Source organism: Stenella coeruleoalba (assembly GCF_951394435.1).
Source record: "Stenella coeruleoalba genome assembly, chromosome: 6".
NCBI lineage: Eukaryota > Metazoa > Chordata > Mammalia > Artiodactyla > Delphinidae > Stenella > Stenella coeruleoalba.
In genome coordinates this window covers 98352448-98366761 of record NC_137151.1, presented here as the reverse complement: position 1 = coordinate 98366761, position 14314 = coordinate 98352448, and the positions used below count along the sequence as shown (strand labels likewise).

The window sequence follows — 14314 nt, the reverse complement described above, 5'->3', positions numbered from 1 at the left end:
AATTAATTTGATATTTGTTCTTCAGTACTTGAGAAATTGCTTCTAGAGCATGACCGCTTTTTATACTTTTCTAATTAAAGTCCTGCCTTAATTCTAGGCACTTTCTATGAATTCAGCAACAAAAAATGGAAATGGACAGTTGTGGAGTGGCTGTTATATGTCATATAGTATACTACATATGGTTCTATAAATCATCTTATTCAAGCAATTGTGTTGAGAATGAGGGCACTGAGGTTTGAGGGTCTAGGGAAACTGCCTTAGTTTGTACAGTTAGTAAATAAATATTAGCTCCGGAATTCACACATGGTTTTCTGATCTAAACCCCACACTTTGTCTACTACTTAACACTGCATTTTAAAACAATAAACTCTTACCTGCCCTATCAAACAGTTCATTGGAAACACTAAATGTGTCAAACACCTACTATTCCCTTTGTGGGATGACTCTTTAAAAATTTTTATTTATTTATTTATTTATGGCTGCATTGGGTCTTGATGCACATGGGCTTTCTCTAGTTGTGGTGACAGGGGCTACTCTTTGTTGCGGTGTGGGCTTCTCCTTGCGGTGGCTTTTCTTTGTTGCGGCGCACAGCTCTAGACGTGTGGGCTTCAGTAGTTGTGGCACATGGGCTCAGCAGTTGTGGCTCACGGGCTCTAGAGTGCAGGCTCAGGAGTTGTGGTGCACAGGCTTAGTTGATCTGTGGCATGTGGGATCTTCCCGGACCAGGGCTCGAACTCGTGTCCCCTGCATTGGCAGGCGGATTCTTAACCACTGCACCACCAGGGAAGTCCCAGGATGACTTGCTTTGAAGATACTTTGTAAACCTTTTTATGCCTTATTGTCAGAAAAGTCTTCTCCAATATCTCATATTGAAATTTAAATGCATCTCTCTCTTTAGAACGGCTAATGAAAAGGCATTAACTGGTAACAATATTTCTCTTGCTATATGTTCTATATGTACTCTTCCTGTATCTCATTATATATATATATATATATATATATAAAATATATATATACATATATAATTTATTTATTTATTTACATTTTATTTTTGGCTGCGTTGGGTCTTCGTTGTTGCACACACGCTTTTCTCTAGTTGCTCTGAGCAGGGGCTACTCTTCCTTGCAGTGCGCAGGCTTCTCATTGCAGTGGCTTCTCGTTGTGGAGCACTGGCTCTAGGCTTGTGGGCTTCTGTAGTTGTGGCACACGGTTCAGTAGTTGTGCGTTGCAGGCTCTAGAGCACAAGCTCAGTAGCTGTGGCGCACGGGCTTAGTTGCTCCTTGGCATGTGGTATCTTCCTGGACCAGGGCTCGAACCCGTGTCCCCTGCATTGGCAGGCAGATTCTTAACCACTGCGCCACTAGGGAAGTCCTCATTTTATATTCTTTAAGACCTTGATTGAGTCTGAAGGACACCCAAATCTCAGCTAAACTTAAAAATCTTTGCTACTGACTGTCAACTATTTGGGTGTTCAAAAATATCTGGGGGGAAAAATGGATTGTTTTTGTAGGTATTTGGTATGTCATAATCATAGTCTTCTATCTTTTTCTGTATTGAATTAATTCAACTTGTGACTAGTGCTGCTAAGTCCACTGTCTTGGTGGTGTTTAAAAACAAAACACAACACAAACAAAGCAGTACTCCCTGACCTTGGGATGTGCTGCCTGTAAGGTGTTTACTGGCAAGCAACCAGAGAGAGCAGCTGAGCTTTACACGGCACTAAGACCCGCCTTGTGCCTTACATGCACTATGACCTGTAATCCTCAAACAATGCAATGAGGTAGGTACTGTTCTTATTCCTTAGAGGTTAAGTAGCTTGCCCAGGGTCATACTACCAAGGAAAATGGTGGAGCCAAGTTTCTAAACCAGATGGCCTGGACTGGAGATTAAACTCTTAAACCATTACAGCTCCTCCTGCACAAAAGGAACGCATGTGGGGAAAAAAAAAATCCTAGAAAACAACTCAAGGCATTAAAGTAAGAATAAGGTCACTGTACACTCAGGTTGGCACCAGAAGGCTTCAGGAACAAGATTTTGAAGAAGTCCTCAGAGCAGAGCAGGATTGACCTGGCAGAGCTGAGAAGAAAAGAGGCATCACAAGAATGGCTGTGGCTTGCTCTGTGGGGCAAAAACAGCCTCAGCCTAACAGGAGGAGGCTAGGTTGGGTAATTTTTAGTAGAATCTTATCTACTTCTGTGCCCTCATTTCTTTCTCCTGGTTTTCCTTAAGAATAAAACAAAATGCAAATACCTACTGTAAGACCATACAGCACCCAGGTATGTATGAAACAGAAACACCAGTGTATACGGTTAAGGTAAACAGTACAATTTTTATTTTTGACTGAGGTCTTTTCCTCTTCCTGGTGTACTACAACTGGCCTCACCATATTGTATCTTTGATAATCTTCCTTACATGAATTTAAATCAAGCTGTTTAAATTGTGTTAAATAGTTATTCCTTACCTTAACTGAATGAGAGGATTTCCCCCTTTTCCCTTACGATTGAATTCTGGCAGCCTGTAACAAATATATGGCAAAGTTATTATACAACAGGAAGTCCAAACTTATTCAAGGGCTGTGTTCCAGAATATCGCTGTGAACTAGTTATTTGGAACCTGGGGTTTATTTTCCCATGGAAATAGTGGTTAAGTTCCCAGCGGGTCTACAAAGCTTGCTTAACCAGGAACGTAGCAGAAATGAACAGTCACCTTTGTGTTGATCTCTGCCTATCATTCCGAGGACTCTATGGATTTCTCTTCTTACTACAATGTTTTAGCTAACCACCACCTCTGGGACACAGTTTTCTCATTATGAATTATAGAAAAAGTTGGCTAACACTTATAATTCTGCCCAAATCCAATCTTTAATACTGCTTTGGGGTGTTTTTACTAACCATTACTTTAAAAACGACTTCAGTTGGAGAGGTGTTTTCCCCAGTGTAAGGTAAGGAGTCAATACAACGGCCCAAGAATGCTATGGCCAAGGCGATGGCGCATCCTCTGCCTGCAGCGTGACGAGAAGGCAGGGAAATGGCACCAGGGATGTGTCTTGCACCTGCTGCTGCCAGTGACCATCTGGTTTTTGGAGGGTATCTTTTGCCCCTTATGGGGATTTAAAAAAAAAAAAAAAAAGACTTTCTTGGTTTCTGGCTTGGCATTAGGTAGTAGTCCCCAGGTCTCAGTGCCCCTGGGTAGGTGTCAGAACTTGGAGATTACCTGATCATGTGTGTTTTGACTATAGTTGCATCTATATTATAGAAATTTCATATTCGAATAACCTAAAGCTATGATGTGGATGTCTCCCAAATACAATGCTTGTCTCAGAAACATTTTCTTCAGGGCACAGTAACCACAATAAAACTAAAATCTTTGTTTTAGATAGAAACATTACCAACAAATGTTTCCAAAACAGAAATGCTTGAAGTGAAAAAAAATTACATTTATGGCCATCATAATAGTATGATTTTTGAAAACTTTTAGGCTCTGTACACACACTTCCTTGGAAGTTTTCAAACTACTAGGGACCTCCTGGTATCACTTCAGAGTTTGCCTTTAGAAATGTTAGAAAAAACCATTTCTGTGATTAGGGAAGGTTTATAATCACACCCCTACTCTCCCAAACCCCCCCCACTAAATTTGTATAATCACGTCTGCTGTCAGTGTCTTTTTAAACACTTGGTGATTCTGTCAGCAAAACATTCGCCAATAAAGGCATGGCTTTATTGCTTAAAAACATCTAATATATTAAACAGGCATAAATCTTTCACTTTAAATCCACACAATCTGTGAATGAGCTCTTTTAAGAATATAGGTTGTATTTTCTTTTCTTTTCTTTTGGCCACACCCTGTGGCTTGTGGGATCTTAGTTCCCGGAGCAGGGATTGAACCTGGGCCCTTGCCAGTGAGAGTGTGGAGTCCTAACCATTGGACCACCAGGGAATTCCCTAGGTGGTATTTTCTTCACCATAGTGTTCACAATAAGGTGGTCAATTTTTACAAAATTAAAATCATTAATACCAAAAGGCAGATCAATGAAAGTTTATAATAGTAAAAATATTAAGGCAAGTGTCTCCTATTTCAACTAAAGGCCAAAACAAGCTACTGGTGAAATTAAGGCATAATAACAGAATAAATAAAAGACACTACTGCTCTAAGTATCACATAGGTAAAACTTTGGCATTCATGGCTCCAGGTCACTTCATCCACTGACTAGAGCTTTTAGAAAATACCATAACTTTACAACATAGGTAACATTTCTAATTATGCTAGTGCATTACATGTACTGTTCCCTTTCAGGATCAGGAAGGAAATCTCTCTTAAACACAGTGCATTTCAACTGACAAATATATATTTGTCTGAAAACAATGGATAGACTTAGGTACTAGACTTCATGAAGGTGAAATAAGCCGCTGGTTGCCACTAGTGAATGAAGGGGCTCCAGCTGCCGGCTACTCAGTTTGTTTTTGGCAAAGAGTAAATGGCAGAAACTTAGCATTTCCAGATATAGCATACAGAGTTGTGGAAGGCACCTCAGAAACTATAGAGCTAAAGGATTTGGAATCTTATTGAAAGCCTTAGGGCCCAGAACGTCTACATTCCTTGAAATTGAAGACGATTATCCCAACTGTATTTAAAAGAAGAAAGAAGTGGAAGGGAGGAGAAGGAGGGGAGAAGGGAAAGAAAAATAATGCTTTTTGGAGCCCTTGGGGGAATTAAACCAGAGCACATACATAAAAGTGTCCAGCAAGGTTACCAAGATGTATTAGGGGCTCAATGTTAGCCAAATTTGAGTACAGCATTGGGAATTTTATTGGGCAAAATACGTTTATTTTAGGTTAATTATGTCAGTACTTTTGTCAGCACCTGTAGTTTCTAGGAATTAGAGATAACACCGGGGGCTTCCCTGGTGGCGCAGTGGTTGAGAGTCCTCCTGCCGATGCAGGGGACACCGGTTCGTGCCCCGGTCCGGGAAGATCCCACATGCCGCGGAGCGGCTGGGCCCGTGAGCCATGGCCGCTGGGCCTGCGCGTCCGGAGCCTGTGCTCTGCAGCGGGAGAGGCCACAACAGTGAGAGGCCCGCGTACAGCAAAAAAAAAAAAAAAAAAAAAGAGATAACACCGGAAATGAGTTCAATTATCAAGTGAAATAAACACTGACCAATCAAATTCACCAATGTTACAAACCTAGCAGGATTTCTTCTTGTTGGGGCTGTAATTCCCCAAGTCTGGGCTATTTAGCTCAGCTGGTGGATAAACATCATGGATCACAGCCCTGTACAAGTCAAGCTTTATAAAGAGAAAGACATTGAAATGCTAAGATTATGCACCATATCCCTATCCCCTGATGGACATCACACAAACAAGCTTGTTGGTCACAAGAGGGATTGCATAAAAGGGTACAGTCAGCTTAAGGCAAACACATCTTAGTTTCTTGAAAAATTCAAAGCATATCTACAAAGTCATGTCATGTCACATATAAGAAACAAGTTGCTCAAAAACACGTTTTTCAAGTCTAGATTTCTTCATTAAGGGAACGGATTTCCTTGTTGTGACCGCAGTGTTTGATTTCCAAACGTTAAAAAAATAACTAAATAGAACACAACTTCATAACTGAGGTTTCTGAGACAATAAGAATCAGTTAATTTTACTTTAATTACTTTAGATTTTTCTAGCAAAGAGTAAGGGAAAAAAACTGCAAAAGAAAACCAAGACTATTCAGGTACTGTATTCAAATATAGATGATAAAGATGGGGGTCAGCATGAAAATAATAAATATCTGTTACATGCATTATCTGAACTCATTTTAACATTATGGGAATTTCTAAATTTGGAAGCTCAAAAAACATTTTAAACTGAGTCATCAGTTATTTCTAAATGCTTTGTAATAAATTTTAAATGAAAGAAATTAAATATTCTACTGAGTCCATCGACAGATGAATGGATAAAGAAGATGTGGTACATACATACAATGGAATATTACTCAGCCATAAAAGGGAACTAAATTGGGTCATTTGTAGAGTCCTGGATGGACCTAGAGACTGTCATACAGAGTGAAGTAAGTCGAAAGAGGAAAACAAATATCGTATATTAACGCATACATGTGGAATCTACAAAAATGGTACAGACGAACCTGTTTGCAAGGCAGAAATAGACACAGACATAGAGAACAAACGTATGGACACCAAAGGGGTAAGGGGGGTGGGGTGGGATGAACTGGGAGACTGGGATTGACATTTATACACTAATATGTATAAAACAGATAACTAATGAGAACTCTACACAGGGAACTCTACTCAATGCTCTGTGGTGACCTAAATGGGAAGGAAAGCCAAAAAAGAGGGGATATAGGTATACACATAGCTGATTCACTTCACTGTACAGCAGAAACACAACATTGTAAAGTAACTATACCCCAATTAAAAATAAATATTCTACTGATGCAACGCACTACTATCACAAATTCATTCCCACTATGTCAGCCAACCTGCGTCAGAAAAATAACTCTTTGTACAAGATTCATCATTCCCTGCAGAACATACAAAAAGACTTTTTGTTCATTTTCTAGTATTCTTCTCTTTCTTCATAAAAACAGCAAAATTTCTCTGCAATTTGTTCTTCTCCAGTAAGAGTTCTATGGGAATTGCTGCAAGCGGGCAGCACCCTTCTCTCCCTCACCTGTGTTAGCTCTGCACTGTGTGACTTTGTTCCCATCTATCTGCTAAGCTTTGCTTATTGGAAAAAAGTAGATTCATGACATCCATTGCAATATATTAAAAGCACTTCACACAGTTTGGCAGCACATTAGAAATTCTGAGCATTTCAACTCTAACAAGAATAGACACATTTCTCAATTCTGTGACACAGAAAGTGGACAGCAACATGTGTAATGCACCAAAGATCTAAACCTTAAAGGATCTAAATTAAAATAAAAATTAAATGCCTGTACATAATTCTAAATAAGCAATTGTACTTAGAGAAAATCTAAAGCTGTCTTTAAAATCTGTTTTCAGTTTTACAGTAATATTTCTTCATGGGCAGATCATAACAGCATTAGGATTATTTCTATAAAGGTGGTCAGTTATACTTAAGTTGTATTTATGCCCCCAGTGATCTCTGCCTTAATTTGCACTGTGAAAAATAAACAGCTGTATCTTGCCCTTTTGGACAGTCAATAGGTTTTATTTACATTGCTTTGAGAAAAGGAGACAAAAGACATCCCTTTACAACTGTCTTCCAGCAATCTCAGTTTGGAGGGGAATATGTAACACAAATTTTTATACATGAGGAAACATATAAATCTCTCTGTATATCAATACAAAAACGTATAAATAAGTAGACAAATAAAGTGGCTAGGAAGTCTCTTGAAGTCCAAATTTATAAACTGACCACCAGACCCAGAACTTAGATCTGTAACGGAAAAAAAAAAAATCATTATTAGCCTGAAAAAAAATTCAAACACCACTCTCACGAACATGGAAAAAATTAAACAGAAAATAGAAAACAATAATCACCGGAAAACCTGTGTCTTGTAAAGATTTCTTGCCATCAGAAGATGCAGAAACATTTTTCCCCCTGGTGCAAATGCAAACGTTTCTCAAGCACCCCCAGTTTCTTCCCCGCTTTTTCCCCCAGGCGCCGGTGTAGACGGCCGGTGTGGACTTTTTTCCAGAGATGAGAATTCGAAATTTGTACTTTACCGGGAGCGGGTGCACTTTTCCCCCCGGCCCCCCTTTCCTCTGCCTCCAAGATGGTAGGAAAGTTGTCGTTTCGGAGGGCAGAGGAGCTGCTCTCTGGTGTTATGTCCTCGCAGTGCCTGTAGTGGTGCTGTAGGAGGCTGCTGCCTCTTCTTGTGCAGCTCCGGCAGCCCTGCCTTCTTGGCTGGAGAGTATATTCAGGGATTTCCCCTTAATAATCACCGACCCTGGGAGCACTTTTTAGTTTCCAAAATAAAAATATGATCCTCACCCCTCTTGCTTGACAGGGAAAGGCTCTTGCCGGAGCCCAGGGGGGAGCAGTAGCAGCGGCGGCCGAGCTTCCTAGTCCATTGCCAGCGCCTCTCACTCTGATCTGTCAGACCAGCCGAGGGAAAAGGGGGGAAGGAGAAAAAAAAAAAAGCAGCTGAAAGGTAAGCAGAGGCGGCCCCAGGCCCGGCCCACATCCCCGGGCTCCCGTAGGGCGGCGGGCTGGGCCGCGCAGGCAGGGCGGGCGGCGAGCGCGCTTACGTGAGGCCGGGGATTCGCCGGCCCGCGCCAGGCCCCGGGCAGAGAATGAAAGGGTGAGAGGGGCCGGCGCCGGGGTGGCGGGGGCTGGGGACTCGGGGGCCTGGGGGGCGCCCACGGTTGACGACGGCAGGCCGCCGGGCGGGGGTGCAGCCGGGGCCGGAGCGGGGCGAGCGGCGCGGCCTGCGCGGGCCGGGGTGGGGGTGGGGGCGCCGGTTAGGCCTCGGGCCGGCGAGCGCCGCAGCGGCCGCGCCCTGCCCCCGCACCCCGAGCCTCCCCGTGCCCCTTCGGGTCTCCCGGGGCCTCCGGGCGGGACGGCGGCGCTGCTGGGCCGAATCTTGCGCGGGGCCCCGGAAGGCTCCCCCGCGGGGCGGCAGGCCCGGGCGGCCGGGACCGGGGCGTCAGGGCCTAGGAGCGGGGAATGGGCGCCCAGCCGCCCCCCTCCCCCGCTCTCTCGCCGACGCCCCCCACCCCCGATTCCGGTAATAGTTGAATTTATTTCTCCCCCTCCTCTGCGCTCCGGGCGGTCAGGCCGGGGCGGGGCGGGCGGCCTGGCGGGCGTGGGGTGGGGTGAAGGGGTGGTGAAGAGTCAGGTGCAGCCGCGGCCCGGAAAGTTTCCTTTTAGGCCCGAATTGGGGGCTGGTCTCCTTTCGGGGAGCCCCGGTCCTAGCGCTCGCGACCCCCGAGGGCGTGGGGGAGAGCACTCGGCTATTTTGAAACTCTTTGCCAGTTCCTGTCCGTGGAAGGTACTCCGCCCCTGCACCCCTCGCCCGCTCCCCGGCGAGCCCTTCCAGGGCTGCAGACTCCAGCCCCTTCCCCGGGAGCCCCCCGGCTGGGGAGAGGGCCCGCTCGGCCCGTTTGCAAAAGTTTTCCAGGGATTTGTCTTAGCTTATTAGTTAGTGACTGGGCTTGTTGCAGTGGGAAGGGAGGAGGTAAATTCAGGTGGTATTTCTACGGGGCAGGCTTTCCTAATCGCTTTTTTAGCCCTCACCCCGGAAACCGGGGGTGTTATGTTCAGATTGAGCACCCACCCTCCTCCCATCCCTGGCTCCTTTGGGTCTCGAGTCCCCTTTTCTGGACAGCCTTGCTGAGGGAAAGAGGTAGGGAGCGGTGAGGAGCCTGTCAGTGAGAGGGGGCTGGATGTCTCGAGCAGCCCCCAGATGGAGGAGTTTCCTGTCCTATTTGGTCAATGTCCGGGAAAACAAGCGCGGGGACGGGACCCAAGAGGGAGACCCAGGTTCTCAGGACGGACCCTGCTGGGAAGCATTAAGAATGAGGAGGGAGTGGAGGTGGGCAGGGCAGCTCCTGAAACAAAGTCTGCAGTTTAAGGATCAGTCGTTTATTTATTCTGATAACAGCTATTTGGATTTCTGTGATACTCTTAGGTTCGACCCTAGAAATAGAAAAATGGGCATTTTAAGGAAACTTGTTATTGCCACAACTCAGAAGGGTCTGTGGAAGAGTCCTCGGGGGACAGAACATAGCTGACACGGTGTGGTTTGAGTATGGGTTTTTTTTTTTCTCTCTCTCTCTATGTTTAAACGGATCCAATTTTAGCTATATTTTGGTGCCGTGAGTTTTGAAAGTTAAAAAAAAAAAAAAAGAAAAAGAAATCGAAAACTTAAATTTCCAAATCTAGATTTCCTGGTTTTCGGGGATGGGATGTTTCCTGTGGCTACACTTAACCTCCTGGTGTTCTTTAGTGTGGAAGTCGAAATGTTAATGTGCCCTGCCCCCCACTCCCAGCCCCCAGCGTGGGCATGTTTGGAGAGGTGATTTTTCCTCTTTCATTCCCCCTTTTCTTCCCAGCTTTTTTTTTAGCAGACCTAGGACAGGAGGTTGTGTGTAGGTATGTGTGTCCTGCCTGGTAGCAGGCTGGAGTTGGCTGGCAGAGGTGTTCCACATTCTGACTGCTCATCCCTCCTCCCCCACCCACCCAGAACACTGTTACCCAGGGACAAGGTGGTACTTGCAGAGGGCAAGGGGTAACCCAGGACTTGGTCAGTGCTGACTTCTGTTAGGCGTGGAAGTGAGATTCCTTCTGTGATTCTTAGTAAGTGTGGCTTCTTTTCCTTTTGTCTGCCTAAAATAAAACTCCTTCTGTTTCTCCACAATGACAGCCATCCAGCCATTTAGTATTTTACTTAAGAAAGGCTTGATATTTGAGATTGTATGGATTTCTTACAAAAATGCAAATTACATTTAATGGTTGTTTAACTTTATTGATTAATTGAAATTGCTTATTGATTTTGATGTTTTCATATACTGTGTACCCAAAATTATTACTTCTGTTATAGCTTGTCCTTATTTTTGGAGCATATTGGATGGAAGAAATCAGTCTATGAGCCTCTTAGGACATTTTAAGGTTTAAAAAAATCTCTTTGCCTCATAATTTGATATTTTTAAGGTATATTGTTGGCATCATATTCCCAGACTTTCAAAATCTGTATATGAACAAATCCCAAAAGTTTTGAACTCCCCGGCCTACACATCTTTTCTGATCTAATCACCCCATGGGCTACTTTATTTTTGAAGGAATGGTGGTTTTCAAATACATTGTATGTGAAACTAAGAAAAGACTTTCAAGGCAAAATTAAATGAATTTTAAGTTGCTAAGGTAATATACTTTCTCACTGTTAAATATTTAGTTTCAAAAACAGATGTTTAATTTTCATTTATAAGTCTGAAGTAATCGTTTTCTTTCCTCCAAAAGATTGTGTAAGGAAATTTGTATACCCTACCCCAACCATTTTTCTCAGTGAGTAATGTTAGTACTATTTTTAGAGAAATGAAATTATAGTTTAGATGGATTTAAAAATTTCCAAGTCAGAGCACCCAAAATTAAACATGTCATTTCAAAAAAAAATGCTGATCCATTCATTCTTACCTGAAATGTTTCCCCAGGGTTAGTAGCTCTCACTATCCAGCTTTGGAACAGTAGTTATTGATAATGAGAGGTATTTGTATGTGAATACAGTTAACAGCAATATTCCGAGACAGGTAGCACTCCGTGTCTCCCCACACACACCTGGTAACTTGTAAACAATGGATGAAATGGTGAGACTGGGGTGGAGGCAGCAAATTGTCCCCAGTGGAGCTACTCCACTGCCTATACAATGGTGTCCCATCCAAGTCCATTTAACTTATGCTAATGCGACTCTGTGCTTTGCAAAACAAACAGCAGCGGAGTCTCCTCCCCACTTCCTTTAGGTATGAGTTTATTCCAGAACCCTGACTGTAATGGCTGGTCCTGGCTTTTTGGGGGACCCTTGCAGAGTTACTTTTGATCAGCTTAAAATGAAAACCTTAGGTCTCCCTTTTTTCCCCTCCTTGCACTTAGATGCCAGGCTATTTGGTTCTGATTCTTTCCCAGAATGTGACTTGGTTTTAAGACAGCTTTTTGGTTGCATTTTATTTGTAGCATAGTATCCTGCCGTCAGCCGTATTTGGGCTGGGCCTTGGGTTCTGATCCCAGTTCTTCCACTGGGCAGGTTCTCAGCCTTTATCTATAGAACAGAAATAACTTCTTTTTGTTGTAAAGATTAGATGAGATAGCCCATGTGCTTGGCTCCTAATTCCCCTAACCCACTCTACTTTTCTATTAGCACGGTCTATACTATTTCTCGTTTGTTTGGTTTTTTTCTGACTAAAGGTAATATTTGCTCATATTCATCCCATTCAGGAGATAACCATTGTTAACATTTTGTGTGTGTGTGTGTTTTTCCCTATTTTGTGATTGTATGTGCATACCGCATAATTTCAGGATCTTCCATTTAACAGTGTTGTATAGTTTTGTATTGCTTAAAAGCTTGGGCTGTGGAGACAAATTGGCTTTGAATTCTACCTATGTAACTTGGGTAAATTACTCTCATTAAGTCTCAGTTTATTCATCTGTGAAAGGGGGTGATAATAACACCTTTTCCATAGGGTTGCTGTGATGATTAAATGAGGAATTGCACATAAAGCCTTTAGAGTGGTGCCTGGCGTGTGACCTTTATATAATATTTTCCTTTAAAGATTTTTTAATATTCTCGATGTGAATTTTTCACTGTGAATGAGTGCTTGACTCAGCATATATTAATACTAATACGTATTTGAGTACAGATACAATATAATAATTACTTTCATGGGGCAAATAAATATTTTTGTGCCAGTAAAAATCAGCAGTATATTCATAGAAAGTTTCAGTAGCTTGATGTTAGCCTCATCTCTGTCGTTGAACTCTGAGTTGGTTAATGTAAAGGAGTGGTAAGTACACCAGTGGGCAGAGAAGGTGGGTTTACTTCTAGCTCCTTTTAAACTCTAGAAGTTAGCTGCCTGCAGCTGTGTGTGTTGCATGGCTTTGAAGGGCTGAGTAGTCTGTGGCTTATGGTAGGCTCACCTTGGGAGGGTAGGATGTTTATCTGAGGTGACCGGTAGGATTTGCTGAAGCCAGTGGTGTTTCATTCATTTAACAGATTAGCTTCTATAGTGGTAGCCCTGGGCCTTGTAATAAAAAGACACATTGTCTGCCCTTGAGGAGTTTTTAGTCTAGTGGAGAAGAAAAATAAAGCTGACATTTACATCTTTGAATGGTGAGGGATAGTTTAGCCTGGAGGAAGGAAACCTACTTATTCTGGCCTAGGGGCAAGCAGTTAGCATTTTCCAGGGGGGGATTTCTGCCCTGAGCGAATGGGAGGAGTTAGAAAGGCATTCCAGGAGGTGGGACCTGCAAGTACTAATAAATGCCTAAGGACAAAGGAGTATTCTGTATTGCAAATTGTAGGAATTGGGGGAGTAGGAATCTGTAATGGGAGAGGGAGTGGTCAGCCTGACCAGGTCCTAAGGAGTTTGTACTTAGGCCAAGGGATTTGGATTCATTTTACATTTATATAGGCCTTTGGCCAAATAAATTATTTGCATTTTAGAAGATTTGAATTGTACAAAAAGTGGAACGAAGGAGGGCAAGTGAGACAGCTGCTGAGAAGAGATTGAAGGTTTGGACTAACGAGGTGGCAGTGGAGATGGAGAGAAGTCAGTGCAGAGGCTGTTACGGAGGTAAAAAGCAGTCTTCATAGGTTGACGGGATGTAGATTTGGGAACCATCCTCGTATAGGTAACAGCTGAAGTTGTAGAATTAGAAAAATTTGGTTTAGTCAGTGGTTCTTAGTCTTTTTTGGGAATCTGATGATCTTTCTGGCCCCTTCTCCAGTAAAATGCATTTATGCCTATTCACAGTTTTATACATTTGCTTGAAACTTGGAATAATCTAATCTTGGGGTAGATGTAGAGCAGACATTAAAATGAAAGCCTGTAAAAATGTTTTGTCTGACATTCATTCTTTGTGTGTGAGTTTATCATTGACACGTTATAGATGAGGAAACAGATTTGTAAAATAACTTGCTCAAGGTCACACATCTTGTATTTCAACAGTTTAAATGAGCTGCTGACATGGAAAAGATTTTGTGGGAAAATTTGGATTTTTGTCTTTGAAAAATTGGAAGATCTGGAACCCTTGGGTCCAGGCGCGCCTGTGTGTTTTAATCGTGACAACTTGTTGGAACTGGTTTGAGTCTGCTGCCTTTAGATAAGCAAAGTTTGCCGAAGTCCGGCCATGGCCCACCCCTGTGGCCCATGTAGGCATTTCATCTTGGATCCCTATAAAACAAGATTAAGAGCATCTTGGGGAACATTGACATTTAAGCCTGGGGTCAAGAGAAGCCATGACTGAGCGGCCAGAAAGAGAGTTTTCGAGAAAGAGAAAGTGTCAGGTGCCGCAGAGAGGTCAAGTGAGATAAGGATGGAAAGGTGGACCTGGAATTTAGCAACAAAGAGGCCATTGGTTTCAGATTTCTTAGAACAAAAGAACTTTGAGGACTGTAACTACAACTTAATTTTTCTTTCTTCTTGTCCTGCAATATAGGGTTTCTGTAACAATTGAGAGTGACTGTGGCATGGATAGAAACTCAGAAAGCATTTGTTGTAAAGGATTGTTAACTGGAGCTAATAAATGCTGTAACCCAATCAAACACTGCTCATTCTGCTAGTATTGTCATCCTAAGAACACCAGAACACCAGGAATATAGATGTTCTGTAGAATGTAGAAGATATTTTAATATT

General features: G+C 42.9%; 1 protein-coding gene across 1 annotated transcript in view; it reads right to left on the bottom strand.

Moving 5' to 3' along the window:
• LOC307187829 (uncharacterized protein) overlaps positions 1 to 11970 on the bottom strand; it is a gene marked incomplete at its 5' end in the record, with an annotated part of 33718 nt that extends 21748 nt beyond the window's left edge. The window contains 5 exons of the mRNA XM_079924361.1: positions 2462 to 2515; positions 4861 to 7874; positions 7962 to 8063; positions 8219 to 8766; positions 11966 to 11970. Coding sequence (XP_079780487.1) covers positions 7690 to 7874; positions 7962 to 8063; positions 8219 to 8766; positions 11966 to 11970 — 840 coding nt within the window. The 3' untranslated portion in view covers positions 2462 to 2515; positions 4861 to 7689. The remainder of the gene's footprint in view (positions 1 to 2461; positions 2516 to 4860; positions 7875 to 7961; positions 8064 to 8218; positions 8767 to 11965) is intronic.
• Positions 11971 to 14314: the final 2344 nt, after the last annotated feature.